The sequence below is a fragment of the Ovis aries genome, chromosome 2 (genome assembly GCF_016772045.2).
Source record: "Ovis aries strain OAR_USU_Benz2616 breed Rambouillet chromosome 2, ARS-UI_Ramb_v3.0, whole genome shotgun sequence".
NCBI classification, from domain to species: Eukaryota; Metazoa; Chordata; class Mammalia; order Artiodactyla; family Bovidae; genus Ovis; species Ovis aries.
Window position 1 is genome coordinate 35,851,412 of NC_056055.1, and position 17,230 is coordinate 35,868,641.

Here is a 17,230-nt window from a genome sequence, read left to right on the forward strand (position 1 = left end):
CCTAGTTTTAGTCCTGATAGTAATTCTTATACTCAGAATCAACAAGAACCAGTCTCGTGGTAATCAGTCTATTCAGATTCTCTTATTTCTTCATGATTCAGTCCTGGAAGATTGTAGGTATGTAGGAATTGATCCATTTCTTCTAGGTTATCCAATTTTTTGGTTTATAATTATTAATCATAGTCCGTTATGATCCTTTGTATTTCTGTGGTTCAGATCAGTTCAGTTGCTCAGTCGTATCTGACTCTTTGCGACCCCATGGACTGCAGCATGCCACGCCTCCCTGTCTATCACCAACTCCTGGCGTTTACTCAAACTCATGTTCATTGAGTCGGTGATGCTATCCAACCATCTCATCTATTGTCCCCTTCTCCTCCAACCTTCAGTCTTTCCCAGCATCAGGGTCTTTTCCAGTGAGTCAGTTCTTCGCATTAGGTAGGCACAGTATTGGAGTTTCAGCTTCAGCATCAGGCCTTCCAATGAATATTCAGGACTGATTGCCTTTAGGATGAACTGCTTGGCTCTCCTCGCTGTCTGAGGGACTCTGAAGACTCTTCACACCACAGCATTTCTGTGGCATCAGAATACAAATCCAGAAACAAATTCTCTTTCATTTCTGATTTTATTTTATCTCTTTTTTTCTTGCTGAGCCTGGCTAACTTGTCAATTTTATTTATCTTTTCAAAGAACCAGCTCTTAGTATTGATCTTTTCTGTTGTGTTCTTTTAGTCTCTATTTTATTTATTTCTACTGTGATCTTTATTGTTTTCTTTCTTCTACTAACTCTGGGCTTTGGTTGCTCTTCTTTTCTTAGTTTCTTTAGGTGTAATGTTAGAAGATTGTTTATTTGAGATTTTCTTGTCTCTTGATGTAAGCCTGTATCTCTGTCCACTTTCCTCTTACAACTGCTTTTGCTGTGTCCCATAGATTTTGGACAGTTGTGTTTCCATTTTTATTTGTCTCAAGGTATTTTTGATTCTTTTCTTTGTGAACCCATTGGTTGCTTAGTAGCACATTGTTTAGTCTTCACGTGTCTGTGTTTTTTCCCAATTTCCTTGAGATAGCCAAAATTATTATTTTTCTAAGTAGGTTACAGCCAAAATTATTATTTTTCTATGGAGGTTATTATGTTTGCCATATAAATCTATACCTTAAGCCTTATTTGTGGATTTAGCAAAGATTATTTTTATGATTGAGATTAAAAGATTACATGAAGGATTATTTATAGTGTTTGTGAATTATCATGTCCTTTTTTGTTTTCCATGTTTCTTGCTGTGTAACTTTTTCTGCTGAAAGTACTGATAAGGAAAGGAAAGAATTTACTTAAGTTCAAAAGAAATTCTGATAGGCCAAGGACTGAAATAAGTTTCCCTTGTAGTTTTAGAAATTTCTGTACCTTTGCTATATACATGCATAGCTGGGGATGCTCAAGAGGACAAGGATGGTGGTAGGGAGAAGAAGGATGGTGATAGTTAAGTGTCTACAAAGTGCTCTATACACACAAGATGTTTTGTATATATTATTTAATCCTTTAAAGTGTGTATTTTTACATGCTTACAAATGAGGAAACAGGTTTATGAAGGTAGAATAACTTACTCATAGTCATATAATTGTGATGATAAAAGTGGTTTTTGGTACACTAACAGTTCATACCATTTAAAAATATTGAAATACTAGTTGTTTTATTGGTAAAATGAAGTTATTTTAGTTTTTAAAACTTAAATTTGTTTTAATTAAAAAATCTGAAATCTGTGTTCTTTGCCTTTATATATATATATAGCATTATATGTTGTATTAATATTTTAATGCTAACAGAGTGCACATTCCACATTTGAGCATCTGTGGAATAAGCACAAGACAATGACAACCTATCTCACTTTTAAATAAGATTATCAGTACTTAGACTGATGTTTTCAATATCATGTGGAAAAGACACTACAGTACTAATATTAACATTTTTGCTCCAATATTGCAATTACTGTCAAAAATAAGCGACAAAACCAGGGTCCAAATTCAGGCTTGGGAAACTGCAGAGTTCTGTGGCATCCAAGCTAGTAGTACTCAAAGTAGTCCACTGCAGATTGTTCATTATTGGTCTACAGCGGGATAAGGGTAAATACGAGCACAGCTTCCCTAATCAAAAAAAGTCTTGTATAGAAACACCATCAGCTGAGTCTAATAATGTCCTTCATGGTGCAGGCTGACAGCAGTCTGTGACTGGTGCTGGTCCACAGACCACCCTTTGAATAGCCCTGCTCCTAAGCTACAATGCATCTGTGAATACTTAATTAAAACAAAATTTTTTCCCCCAGCAGTTTATTGCCAAGATAAAGGAAATAATTAATTGTAGTTTGCATAACTTACAAATAACCTCACCTTAACTTTATTTCATGTGAGATATACTTAGTGTAATGCTAAAGTACGTAATACAAATCTATGTTTGTTTGATCAAGATTAAATTGAAACACTGGTATTTTATATTAGTACAGTAAGCTCTTCACAGATGTTCACAGATTTTTAGTGCTGTCTATGGATAACTTTCGCTAGAGAGGAAAACTTTATTTATGATAATTAAAATAATTATAATGGTTGCTGTCTGGGAAAATGGTATCATTTCTGATCATTTTAACTCAGGGATTAATGATTTAGGCTATAGCTGGATTTTAAATATGAGTACAATAGAATACTATACAGTCACATAGAAAGAACAAGATAAATTATATAGAAAAAAAGGAGGTGGAGAATAGTCTACCTAGAATATATATACATAAAGTTATTTATATGCATATAAATTATTTCTCAAAGAATACTGTTTCAGGAAGCAGGACAGGTAGATTAGCCATCTGAGATGTGTCTTTTTAAATGTAAGTTCAGTTTTGTATTGTTTTAATTTTTATTATGTACATAAAGTATATTTAAATTAAAACACTCAAAAAAAGAAGCAGCGATGTTGGTTTTGTTCTTTTTGGCTGCCAGCACCAGGAAGGTTCATCATTCTTTACATCTTGTGAAAATTATGATAGTTGACTGATTGTAAAAGTAGAAATATAGAAAACAATTGTGAAACTGTCAAGAATAAATTAAAATCTAGGAAGAAATGCCAACATGCGTAATTAAATGAAGAGTTTTAAGTTCACTGGAAGGATATGAGAAATGCACTTTTTCATTTTTAAATATTCCATGTGATCCAGGTCTTACAGAGAAAGCATCAAAATAGTAAGAAATTGGCATCACTGTCAATCCAAAATGAGAAACGTGCTAATGAACTAGAGCAGAATGTAGATCACATGAAATATCAAAAGGTACAGCTGCAAAAAAGACTTCGAGAAGAAAACGAAAAAAGGAAGCAACTGGATGCAGAAATTAAGCGGGATCAACAAAAAATCAAAGTAATATTGTCATACTTTCCTGCTAAGCATAATATGAAATGTTCAATGGCTCAGAGCTAATGAAACCAAGGTCTTGATTCAGTTGGCTTGTGAAGTATCTAACCTTGGCCTGTCCTTGGCTGCTGTTCCCATTCACCTTAAAACTTTGTTGATCTACATAGTAAAAGCTATTTATTGAATTCTGAGTACTGTCTTGAAGGCTTTGACTTCACGAAAGAAAGTGCAATGATAATTTCTCTAACTAGGACCTTAACTTCAGTTGAGGCTGTCAAAAACATAAATTTATGAAGCTGACTTTCTAAAAAATATCTAAAATTTGACTAGGATTTCCCATTTTCAAAGTGCTTTGACATGCCTTGTCCAGGTATCAGCATAGGAAAAAGTACGAGGTAAAAATGACGGTACCATTTCATTCCTAGTGTGCAGAAAAGTGATCAGACCTCTGTGCCTAGCAGTTGTAGGCTGGGAGGAACTAGTGGTATCAGCCCAGGCTCTGGAGCTTGGCTAGTGTGTGTTCAAATCCCAACTCTCTCATTCTTGGCTGGACCATTTATTGGGAAAATCACTTACCCTCTCTGTGTCTGTTAATTCTTAAATATCCTTATCATACTTGCCTCAGTAGGGCTCTTCTGAAGAAAAGGAGGCTGATAATAATCATAATAACAACAATAACGAACACTTATCTAGCACTGTGTACCAGGCTCTGTTCTATTGAAATGTTAAGCCAAACCCAAGGTTTGGGACATAATTGGAGGTTTCCTAGATTTTAAACTTAGGAAAGTAACATATTCTCAGACCTTAGAAAAAAGAATGACAGAATTTAGACATGAAAGGGAACTTAAAGAGCATTTAAGCCAAGTTACTGATTCTTTATTTTTTTTTTAAACACTATTGAGATATACTTCACATATCATACAGTTTACCAGTGTAAAGTGTATACATAGTTCAGTGAGTTTTGGTATATTACATCATTGATTTTTATAAACTGTGGTAAAATATAATATGAAATTGAACATTTTTACCTTGTTTAAGCATATAATTCAATGGCATTAGTTACATTCACAGTGTTGTGCAACCATTGTCTCTATCTTTTTTTAAACTTTTTCATCACCCTCAGTAACCATTAAGCAGTGAGTCCCTTTTCTGCCCTCTTTCCCCCAGCGCCTGGTAATCTTAATCTACTTCTATATTTATGAATTTTCCTATTCTCAACATTTTATAAAAGTGAAATCATGCAATATTTGTCCTGTGTCTGGCTTATTTCATTTTAGCATAAAGTTTTCAAGGTTCAGCCATGTTGTTGTATATATCAGAACTGCATTCCTTTATAAAAAGGACTGGGTAATATTCCATTACATACATACACAACATTTTTTTTCTACATTTATCTGATAGACACTTGGGTTGTTTCCACCTTTTGGCTGTTGAATAGTGCTGTGATAAACATTGGCATAGAAGTAACTGTTCATGTCCCTGCTTTCAATTTGGACTTGAAATACCTTGATGTGGAATCCCTGGGTCATATGCTAATTCTATGCTTAGCTTTTTCAGGAACCACCAACTGTTTCTGATAGTGACAGCACGATTTTACATTCTCACCAACAATGTTTGAGGGGCCTGATTTCTCATCTTCATCCACACTTATTTTCTCTTTCTTTTTTGTTATAGTCACCCAAGTACATGTGAAGTGCAATGTCATTATGATTTTGATTTGTATTTCCATATTGACTAATGATATTGAACATCTTTTCATATACTTATTGGCCATTTGTGTATCTTGTTTGGAGAAAAGTCTTTTGAAGTTGTCTTTTTAAATTGGATTGTCTTTTGTAACTAGTTGTGGGAATTCACTCTGTTCTGGACATTAAACTTTGATACATGACTTCCAAATATGTTTCTGCATTCTGTAGATTATCTTTGCATTTTCTTGATAATATTCTTTGATGTGCCAAAGTTTTACATTTTTATGTTGTTCCAGTTTATCTATATTTCCTTTTTTTCGCTTGTGCTTTTAGTGTCATATCTAAGAATTAATTTCCAGATCTAAGGTCATAAGGACTTAACCACCCCTGTGTTGTCTTCTGGAGTTTTATGGTTTTAGCTCTTGTGTTTAGGTCCTTGGGCCATTTTGAGTTAATTTTTGTATGTGGTGTGAGGTAGGGGACTACCTTCATTCTTTTGCATGTGGAATTCTAGCACCATCTATTGAAAGACAGTTATTTTTCTGTTGAATGGACTTGGTACCCTTGTCAAAAATCAGTTGACTATAGATCTATGAATTTGTTTCTAAACATTTAGTTCTATTCCATTTGTTTCTGTGTCTGTCCTTGTGCCAGTACACACTGTTTTGATTACAGTAGCTTTGCAGTAGATTTTGAAATTGGGAATTAAGTCCTCCAACTTTGTACTTTTCCAGCATTGTTTTGGCTATTCAAGGACCTTTGCAATTCCATATGAATTTAAGGGTCAGCTTTTCCATTTTGGCAAAAAGGTCATTGGAATTTTGATACAGATTGTGTTGACTGTGTAGGTCTCAGATGTATTGGCATACACGATGTATTGGCATCGTGGCAATATTAAGTTTTCTCATCCAGGAGCATGGGGTGTCTTTTTTTATTTTTAATATTTTCTCCATTTTATTTATTTATTTATTTCATTTTCTGGCTATGCTGAGTCTTAATTGGTCTGGAGTTTTTTCTGTAGTTGTGGTAAGTGAAGGGCTACTCGTCATTGCAGTGAGCAGGTGTCTCATTGCAGTGGCTTCTCTTATTGGGGAGCATGGGCTCTTGGCACAAGGGCTTATTAGTTGCAATGTGTGGGCTCAGTTGTTGTAGTTTCTGGGATCTAGAACAAGGGCTCAGTAGTTGTTTTGCAGGGGCTTCATTGCTCCACAGCATGTCAGATCTTCCTGAATCAGGGATTGCACCGGTGTCTACTGCATTGGCAGGTGGACTCTACCACCTAGTCACGGAAGAATCCCTGGGGTGGTCTTTTCATTTCTTCTTTAATTTCTTTCATAGTATTTTAAAATTTTTAGTGTGCTAGTATTTTACCTTCTTGGCTAAATTTATTCCCAGATATTTTATTCTTTTAGATGTTACTGTAAATGGAATTGCTTTCTTAATATTCTTGAGTTACTCATTCTTAATATTGTGATACTTATTATTATAGAAAATAAATAACATTTATTATTTATCTTCATTCAATACTGTGCTAAGCACTTAGTGCTTTATCTCATTTATGTCTTTCTGTTCCTATATTTCCAGCTTTTCTTTTTCTGCTAGATTCTTTCTTTAAACAGCTTAGATTTTTCTCATCCGAAAATTATTCTTCATCAACTTTATACTTCTGTCTCTCTCTTCTTCCCTTTATAACCAAACTGCTTGGAAAAGTTTACTATATTTGATTCTGTTTCTTTTCTTTTCATTTGTTCTCTTGTCTTCTCCAGTCTGATTTCTGGGTCTTGGTGGTGCCATTCACTTCAAGCTCTTGAGAAGTACATCAGTGCTCTCTCTGTGACTGAAGTCCTTAACACTGCATTCAACATAGTTAACCACTTCCTCCATCTTGAGATATTTTCCCCTTTGCATTTGTAAAGTTATATTTACCTTGTTATTTTTTCTTCTCTAATTGCTTGTTCTTTGTCTTTGCCAGCTTATCCTACACTATTGTTTCTTTGCTTATGGGAATTACTCCAGACTCTAGCCTATGTCCTCCTTTTCTTCCATACTTTGGCCTGGGTGACATCTCATCTCTTTTCCCATGACTGCAGTTTAACTCTGACAACTCCCAGGTTTAATCCTTAATACCAGATTTGCCGTTAGAGCTATGGATTCACATATCCAACCACTGGCATCTTTATTGGGTTGTCTTATAGGTGATCCACACAGTCAAAGGGTTTGGCATAGTCAATAAAGCAGAAATAGATGTTTTTTTCTGGAACTCTCTTGCTTTTTCGATGATCCAGTGGATGTTGGCAGTTTGATCTCTGGTTCCTCTGCCTTCTCTAAATCCGGCTTGAACATCTGGAAGTTCACGGTTCACGTACTGTTGAAACCTGGCCTGGAGAATTTTGAGCATTACTTTGCTAGTGTGTGAGATGAGTGCAATTGTGCAGTAGTTTGAGTATTCTTTGGCATTGCCTTTCTTTAGGATTGGAATGAAAACTGACCTTTTCCAGTCCTGTGGCCACTGCTGAGTTTTCCAAATTTGCTGGCATATTGAGTATAGCACTTTCACAGCATCATCTTTTAGGATTTGAAATAGTTCAGCTGGAATTCCATCACCTCCACTAGCTTTGTTCATAGTGATGCTTTGTAAGGCCCACTTGACTTCACATTCCAGGATGTCTGGCTCTAGGTGAGTGATCATACCATTGGGATTATCTGGGTCATGAAGATATTTTTTGTATAGTTCTTGTATATATTCTTCTACCTCTTCTTAATATCTTAATACGAAAGCCTTTGACTGTATGGATCACAACACACTGTGGAAAATTCTTCAAGAGATGGGAATACCAGACCACCTGACCTGCCTCTTGAGAAATCTGTATGCAGGTCAAGAAGCAAGTAACAACTGCACATGGAACAACAGACTGTTTCCAAATTTGGAAAGGAATATGTCAAGGGTGTATATTGTCACCCTGCTTATTTAACTTATATGCAGAGTACATCTTGAGAAATGCTAGACTGGATGAAGTACAAACTGGAATCAAGATTGCCAGAAGAAATATCAATAATCTCACATATGTAGATGACACCACCCTTATGGCAGAAAGCAAAGAAGAACTAAAGAGCCCCTTGATGAAAGTGAAAGAGGAGAGTGAAAAAGTTGGCTTAAAGCTCAACATTCTGAAAACGAAGATCATGGTATCTGGTCCCATCACTTCATGGCAAATAGATGGGGAAACAGTGGAAACAGTGTCAGACTTTATTTTTTTGGGCTCCAAAATCACTGCAGATGGTGATTGCAGCCATGAAATTAAAAGACACTTACTCCTGGAAGGAAAGTTATGACCAACCTGGACAGCATATTAAAAAGGAGAGACATTACTTCTCCAACAAAGGTCTGTCTAGTCAAAGCTGTGGTTTTTCCAGTGGTCATGTATGGATGTGAGAGTGGATTACAAAGAAAGCTGAGCACCAAAGAACTGATGCTTTTGAACTGTGGTATTGGAGAGGACTCTTGAGAGTCCCTTGGACAGCAAGGAGATCCAACCAGTCCATCCTAAAGGAAATCAGTCCTAAATATTCATTGGAAGGACCGATGCTGACACTGAAACTCCAATACTTTGGCCACCTGATGTGAAGAACTGACTCATTGGGAAAGACCCTGATGCTGGGAAAGATTGAAGGTGGGAGGAGAAGGGGACAACAGAGGATGAGATGGTTGGATGGTGTCACCAACTCAATGGACGTGAGTTTGAGTAAACTCCAGGAGTTGGTGATAGACAGGGAGGCCTGGTGTGCTGCAGTCTATGGGGTCGCAAAGAGTTGGACACAATGGAGCGACTGAACTGACTGACTTATAGGTGAATTCAGGATCTTTTTTACTTATCTTCTCACTACTCTTCCTCCCTGCTCCCTTAATGGGGGAGAAAGTAAAGTTTTCTTGTGTACTTTACATGACGTTTCAGTGCATTCAGTTGAGTAAACTAGAAATTAATCAATCACTCTTGACTGTGTCATCTTCCTCCTTACCCGTATCCAGTGAACTAAAAAGTTCCACAGGCTGAATCTTCTGATGGTCAGTTCTCATTCATTGCCAACAGCCTGATCTGTGTGCTGCAGTCCTTCCTCCAATCTGAGGAGCAGGCCTGCCTCTCAGTCCTGTGGTCTTTGGTTCTCAGCTTCTCATCTCTCACGAATCCTGGCTTAAACCAACAAGACATAGCACTCTCTAAATCTTTGTTTAAGGAAAAGAAAGCTTTTGAGTAGAATACATAGTCTGCTGAAATGCAACTCTTCTGGTAACTAAAACTTAACACCTTTATCTAGGGTAATTTTGTTCCTTCTAGCCATCTCTCTCAGTATTCCAGGAAAAGGAACAGTCTGCCCTGAAGATATATTGAAATTTCTATTACTTCATGCAAAAACAGCATCTGCTTAGAGTCCTAAGGGACATCTTGTTCAGAACTAGCTTTCTAACATTTCATTTTTCACTTGACTAAACCATTTCCAGTGAATACTAGGACTTCTGCATAGGTTCTTCTTAGAGCAGCAGTTCTTAACAGAAATAGTAAAGAAGAGGTATGGGAACCCCTGAAATTGTGGATCAGTGTGTGATATGGGACTTTTACTTCTCTAAGCACCAATTTCCTCATCTGTAAAATGGGATTTATAATGGTATCTGTTTCATAGGATTATTGTGAGGATTAAATGGGATAATTAAATAGATGTAAAAAGCATAGCATAGTACCTGGTAGACAGCTATTTTAATATTATGTTAGAGATTACAATATGTGGTAAAGGTAATAATGTCTAGAGCAACATACAGAAGAGGGGATTAGATCACCTGTTACATACTTTCAAAGCATGTGTAGAAAAACGAATAGTAGAGAGTCAACCCTGGTATAAGATGCCTTTATTTCAGCATCCTAAAGTCGCCGTGACTGTGACAGGAGCTGAATTACAACTGTGAACAAGCAATAGGGAAGCATGAAAAATTAATGGTTAGTAAATATAAGAGGGTCTAAATTCACCCATAATTCAACTCAAGTGGGCATAGAAAATTTCTTTATTGAATCTATAGTAGCCTTGTGTTCTTTATGACACTTCTCCCAACCTGACTAGCCCAATCCATGTCATAATAATTGCTGGAAATATCATAGGAACTAACCAAATATCCAATCTGTTCAAACCTTATTCTGATAGTTTAGACATTTTCTTCAAATAATTCTCAGTTCTCTTGAACAAGAATATTCAATTTCCTGCTCTCCATGCTTCTCAAAGGTAGGCTCTAGTGTATGTGGTGTTCCATTGTGCAGCTTTATTACATCACATGGAGTTGAGGAGGAGGGACTTCTTGAGTTTCATTTGGTTCTTGCATGTGACTGGCTGGAATCTGCTCTCCCTTTCCACCTTTCCCTCCTGGCCCCTGGTGTGAAGCCAATATAGTCTATAGACTGGTCTCACGTTTAGTGTAGAGTGTAGAGGAGCTTTGGCTTCGTCTCTTTTCCCTATTTGTCCTTACCTCGTCGTCCTCATTCTCCAAGTGCAAGGAGTCTAATTAGTTGCTGTTCCCTGATCGTAGTTCTGTTCTTTCAGCAAGACTGCATGGACTTATGTGGGTGTGAAGCCTCTGCACTGCAGTCCCCATTCTCTCTGCCCTCAGTGACACCTTTACTTATTATCCCCTTCCTAGGTCAAAACTCAAGAGGAAAACTGGGACACACATATTTCTTACTCTCTTTTTCCTCCTTTCTGCCATTTCCAGACCTGGAAAATGGTAGACTTCCCTTTTACTTCCTTTTTTTCAGTACTTCCAAAATTCCCTATGGAAAATGTACAATTTGGGGGTCTTCCCTGGTAACTCAGATGGTAAAGAATCTGCCTGCAATGCAGGAGACTCGGATTTGATCACTGGGTGGGGAAGATCCTTTAGAGAAGGAAATGGCAACCCACTCCAGTATTCTTGCCTGGGAAATTCCATGGACAGAGAAGCCTGGTGGGCTATAGTCCATGGGGTCACAAAGAGTTGGACACAACTGAGCAACTAACACACACACACACAAGGTACAATTTTCACTTTATTATGAATTTGTCAGAGCCCAATACCTTTGTAAAACAAGAACTAGTAGAAAAATGAAATAAAAATTAAAATATGCAATAAGTCTATCTTTTAATTATTAGATTCAATAGACATAAAATTATTCTGTTGAATTGTTGTAAAAGGTTCTAAACACTTACTTTTAATTTCTGTACTTATCCATCATGGACCAGTAAGAAATAGCAGTGCGGACCAGCCCACTTTGAGTTCATGGCCTCCTTCCAGATTCCTGCTAAGCTTTGGTGGTGGACAGTAACATCGTCTCTAAACCCCAGTAGAACACATGGGCCCTCTTGACTTGACCCTTAAGATGTGAATGGAAACTGAAGGAATTTGGAAAATACTCTTCAGAGGACCATGATCAGTCTTGAAAGACTATTCTCATGCTGCAAAATCTGAGTTTTGAATGCTGGAACCTGAGTATTACTTTTCTTTTTACATTTCTCCTGTGATAAATTCTAATATCCCTGTTGTATATGGGTACCTTGGGTGGACTCACTGAAGGTAATGAACTCAGAAAGGCAAGAGAAAACTGGATTTATAAGTTTCATACTGTTACCCCTGTTACTATAATTTGTAACAGGCGAAAAATGAAAAAAATACCTAGCTTTCCTAGTAAATGCTGATTTTTGCTGTGAGATTTTATTGCTTGAATGAAGGGCTAACATTATTTTCTTCCTTAATAGCCCCAAGCTTCATCTACTTGTTTTCTTTCTCTTTGCAAGTAGGAAAGTAAGTATTAAATTGATTATCTGCATAAATACTTAATGATGGCCATGTAGTAAAAGCAATAAGGTGATTTAAATTCCTGTTTTCTATAGGAACTGCAGTTAAAAACAGAACAGAAAGATCTAAAACTGAAAGCTGAGGACCTTGATTCATTTAAGATGAAAAGGAGAAAAGGTTCTTTTGGAAGTATAGACCAACTCCAGGTTTGTCAATTCTATTTAGTGTTTCCTGGTTTCTTTTCAATTTGATGATTGTCTAAGTAGACGTAAAAAGAGGTGGACTGTAAATGAAATCTTCAAACACTAGACTTTGCCACTGGAGTACAAAATTTCTAATATTTCTCCTGGAACATTTCTGTTATTAAAAATTAATTTCTCATCCAGAAATTTGCTGTACTTTTGTTTTGTTTTGAATTTGTTTATTTTAAATTGAAAGATAATTGCTTTACAGTATTGTGTTGGTTTCTACCAAACATCAACATGAATGCTGTATTCTTACTTCAGTAGAAATGAGTTTATTTGAATGTTGTGAAATGTAAACATGAAAACTAGATTGTGTTTATCCTTATGTCAAGACTGGTTTATTCCTCTGGAAACAGATATATTTCTAACAAAAAGAGCTCTCTACTCAAACACAACCAAATTGTATATGCACCATATGTCATATATTAAAAAGCTATTGTCTTAATGCCACATTTAAAAAATGAAATTAATAAATTAATATCAAAGTTCAGAGAAACAAAATTTTATGTAAATTAGGAATCACAGTACTAAAAGTCTTAAAAATTACTGTACATAAAACTATAATTACCCTCAAATGCAAATGCATCAACCTAATTCTGAAAATATTATTTGCTCTTCTTAAGTCTTATATATTAATATTTTAACAGTAAGATTTAGGACATGCATGTGTTCTCAGTTTACTAGTGCTTTTTAGAAATTAGTTAAAGAGCTTTCTCTCTGACATGCCTGGTAATATTATTTCTGGGTGGAAGGGTATGTGGAGGAGTAGCAGAGGTAGGAAAGCATAGCATAGTTAGCGCCGCTTTACAAAATGTTAAGAATCTAAATTTAAATGAATACAATAATAGGTTCTCACAGCCGGCATTGACTTTATTGGGTTAAAATAATAAACAAACAAAAAAAACCTTCCTGCTTTTTAGTGTTCTAAAACAACATTTTCCAGAATTTGACTCTAAAGATTATAAATTAATCAATATGATTATCCAAAAAGCTTATAATAGGACCTTGTTTTGATATGAAACTCTTTTATAAGAAGAAAGTATTTAAAATCGGCACTGTGTGGTAGGACTATTTACTGTAAGAGAGAAGAGACAAAGTAAGAAATTTTCAGAAAACTTACTAAGATACTGTGAATTACACAGATCATAACTTTATTATTTCCAGCGCAGGAAAATTCATTCATTTATTATTGTTTCTCTAAAACACCTATTATGTTAGCAGACTGCTACCCAATCCTCAAGGGCTTCCCTGGACCTGGCGGGCTACAGTCCATGGGGACGCAGAGTATCCAACGCGACTGAGTGACTAAGCACAGCACAGCACCCAGTCCTCAAAGCACAGCTAAAGTATTGCCTACTCTGAGGCAGGCATTGATGTTACTTCCATTTCTCAGATAGAACCGATCCCACCCTCCATTTTGGCATACATATACCTAGGAGTTAGCTGTATACAGCATTTATTATCAACAATCATCATTTTTTAGTTTCTCTTTTATTGGAATGGAGCTTACAGAAGATCTCTTACTTAACTTTCAAACCCTACTCAGTCAAGAAATGTTTGTAGATTATGTTTTAGTTGCTAGTCTTCATAGGGTCTCATGTGTGGCGTTTCTAAGATAGAGCTGGATATAATCAAACTAAAGTATTTCTGTCATTGTTCTGGGATATCCTTACTGTTCTAGTAATTGTAGAGCTGCTATTTTAGGGTTTAGTATTATTCACATGTGCTGTTGCTTATAGGACCATACTATCTAGGTCTGGATGAAAAACTACACAGCCCTGGACTCTGGATCTCACTTTGCCTTGGCCACTTTGCTCATTTTTTCTCATGCATATTCACTGTCTTATTGTCTTAATATAGATTTCTGGGAACAGGTATTTTTTTTAATCAAGTTTGAGAAGAACTGGAAAATAATACTATATTGATTTGTTTTCTTGTTATTTAGGAAGCATTGCTTCATTACTCTGTCCCAGAGCAGATGGGCACTTGGTAGAGTCCATCTTGGACAGTTATTCCACTCACATTTTTGTTTGTACTTATTTCTAGGTACCCTTAGCTCAAGATAATACTGAGATGCTTGTTTTGAAAATCTTTACAGCGCAATTTATTTTATAATTATTTGATGTTGACAGGTTACAATGCAGAGTAGATTTTCATGCCTTATCACCTATGTCTTTCCACTATGGCTATTCATTTAGTCACCTCCTTGGTTAATTGAATCAGAAATTCATTCAGTCATTCATATAACATTTTATTGAGAGTCAATCATAGGCAAGGCAGTATAGCAGGCACTGGGGCTAGAGAGGCAAAAAGCTTTGTCCCTGCAGTCAGGCAAGGAGCTCATTCATTAGTGCTGAGATGGAGGTAAGCACCTCTGGAACAGATAAGATTTCCAGCGTGTTCTCAGAACTGACTCTCAGTATATATAAAGAAAACTGACAGCCTTAAAAATCCCAGACTCAAGCATTTTCAAGGAATAAATTTTAACTCCTTATAAAACAACAAAGGAAGATGTTAACTTAGAACCACTTCTTGACAGTTTTGGACAGACACTGTTTTGTTATTCTCACTGTTCATTTACGGTGTTCCAGATAGCTTTTAAATGTTCATTTAAGGTGTTTAGTTAGTCTGAAGTTATATTATTACCATATAAATTTTATGGTGAAGAAAAACAAATTGTAACATTTCTTTGGACTTTTAATGTAGAAATTGGATAAACAAAAGAAATGGTTAGATGAAGAAGTAGAGAAAGTTCTGAACCAACGCCAAGAATTAGAGGAGCTGGAAGAAGACTTAAAGAAACGCGAGGCCATAGTTTCAAAGAAGGAGGCCCTGTTACAGGAGAAGAGCCACCTGGAAAGTAAGAAGTTGCGATCTAGTCAGGTATTCTATTTAATATGCTCTTTGACTCTGGTTGTAAACCATATAAATTGAGATTTATTTTTCTATAAGGTAAATCAAACCACTGTGAAGTTAGAAACCAAAAGAAAACTTTTCTGGTTTTCAGTGTATTTGGCTTATTAGTGCTTATTTAATGACCATCAGTAAAATCTATTGCAGTTTTGAAGTAAAATGTTCAGTGTTCTACCAAGTATGAGTTATCTATTAGTAACTTTTGGTGATATTTTAAAAATTGTAGTGTGTTATACATAACATAAAATTTACCATTTTGACCATTTTAAAGTGTACAGTTCATCAGCATTAATTATATTCAGTGTTTACAACATCACTATTATCTATTTCCAAACTTTTTATTATCCCAAACAGAAACTATGAAACCATTTAGAATAACTTGCTTGCCATTTCCTATGGAAGCCTTAGTGGATATTTTAAAAATAATCTGTACCATTAGAGAGTGAACATTGGGTGAAGGTTGAGTGAACATTGGTAATCTGGAAGAACAGACTTGAAAATGATCCAACTATACTACTACTCCTTGGAAGAAAAGTTATGAGCAACCTAGATAGCATATTCAAAAGCAGAGACATTACTTTGCCGACTAAGGTCCGTCTAGTCAAGGCTATGGTTTTTCCTGTTGTCATGTATGGATGTGAGAGTTGGACTGTGAAGAAAGCTGAGCACTGAAGAATTGATGTGTTTGAACTGTGGTGTTGGAGAAGACTCTTGAGAGTCCCTTGGACTGCAAAGAGATCCAACCAGTCCATTCTGAAGGAGATCAGCCCTGGGATTTCTTTGGAAGGAATGATGCTAAAGCTGAAACTCTAGTACTTTGGCCACCTCATGCAAAGAATTGACTCATTGGAAAAGACTTTGATGCTGGGAGGGATTGAGGGCAGGAGGAGAAGGGGACGACAGAGGATGAGATGGCTGGATGGCATCACGGACTTGATGGACGTGAGTCTGAGTGAACTGCAGGAGTTGGTGATGGACAGGGAGGCCTGGCGTGCTGCGATTCATGGGGTTGCAAAGAGTCGGCACGACTGAGTGACTGAACTGAACTGATACTACTACTTACAATTCCTACAAAAGAAAGAAGACTTTGTATAATACAGATTTGTTTATTTTTCTACTTATAGACTTGAGTATCTTTACAAAAATTTTTGTTGTAGGACTTGGGTTTTATGAGCCATTCAGATAAGTGGTTTTATGAAGGACTTTGCCTCAGTTTCAGATTTTGAAAAATGACTGTAGAAGTATTATAAGGACCAGGAGAAGTTTTTTTAATAATAGCAGTAGCAACAGTAGCATCTGAAAATAAAGCTGACTTGCCCTAGAGTTTAAGAAAACTTTCTCTACAAAGAGAAAGACAAATCCCATATAATATCACTTGTATGTGGGATCTAAAATATGGCACAAATGAACCTGTTTATAAAACAGAAACAGACTCATAGACCTGTGTTTGCCAAGGGAGAGTGGGGGAGGGATGGACTTGGAGTTTGGGGTTGGTAGATCCCAGCTATTACATTAGAATGGATAAACAACAAGATCCTAATGTATAGCCCAGGGAACTATATTCAATGTCCTGTGATAAACCATTATGGATTATATAAAAAATAATGTATATATGTATATAACTGAGTCACTGTACAGCAGAGATTGGCACGACATTATAAATCAATTATACTTCAATTTTTTTAAATTGTAAAAGCTTTCTGCACAAACCTTTGCTTCCAGCTGACCTTGAGTCTGAGGTCAGTCGTGGAATCATGGAATAAGCTCTGCCTCTTTATTTAAAAACCTACCTTTCATCCAGCATAGATGTACCACTAGGTCTGGGGTGATTTTTTGACGTGTTCTTAACTTCTCCACCTTAGTGTAACATGTGAACAAGATCTGCACTTAACCTCTGCTCTGTCTTCTGTTTCCCAAACATGTCGAGATAGCTTTTAGCAGCAGGCTATTGGACATTGGGGTAGGGGTAGCCCTTCTATCCAGCCTAGTTGCTGGTGCTCCATCCAGGTAACTTGTCCACACTAGCTGTCAGGGTCAGGTTTTAGAAGCTGCCCGCCTCCCCGCAAAAAAGAAACATGTAATGACAGCAAAGAGGATTTACAAATCAATGTATCAAGTGAATAAACAGAAGAAAATACCTGGGACCTTTATGATACGTTCTGTATCAAAAACAGAAAAAACAGAAAAAGA

The 17,230-nt window shown here is 36.4% G+C and overlaps 1 protein-coding gene across 18 annotated transcripts in view; it reads left to right on the plus strand.

Moving 5' to 3' along the window:
• Positions 1–17,230, plus strand: part of KIF27 (kinesin family member 27) — an 89,882-nt gene that overhangs the window by 46,787 nt on the left and 25,865 nt on the right. For 14 of the 18 annotated variants that reach the window (XM_060409119.1, XM_060409123.1, XM_042244829.2 and 11 more), the window contains 3 exons: positions 3,192–3,389; positions 11,978–12,088; positions 14,834–15,010. In XM_060409119.1, coding sequence (XP_060265102.1) covers positions 3,192–3,389; positions 11,978–12,088; positions 14,834–15,010 — 486 coding nt within the window. The remainder of the gene's footprint in view (positions 1–3,191; positions 3,390–11,977; positions 12,089–14,833; positions 15,011–17,230) is intronic. The other 4 variants (XM_060409125.1, XM_060409129.1, XM_060409124.1 and 1 more) reach the window with 1 other exon arrangement.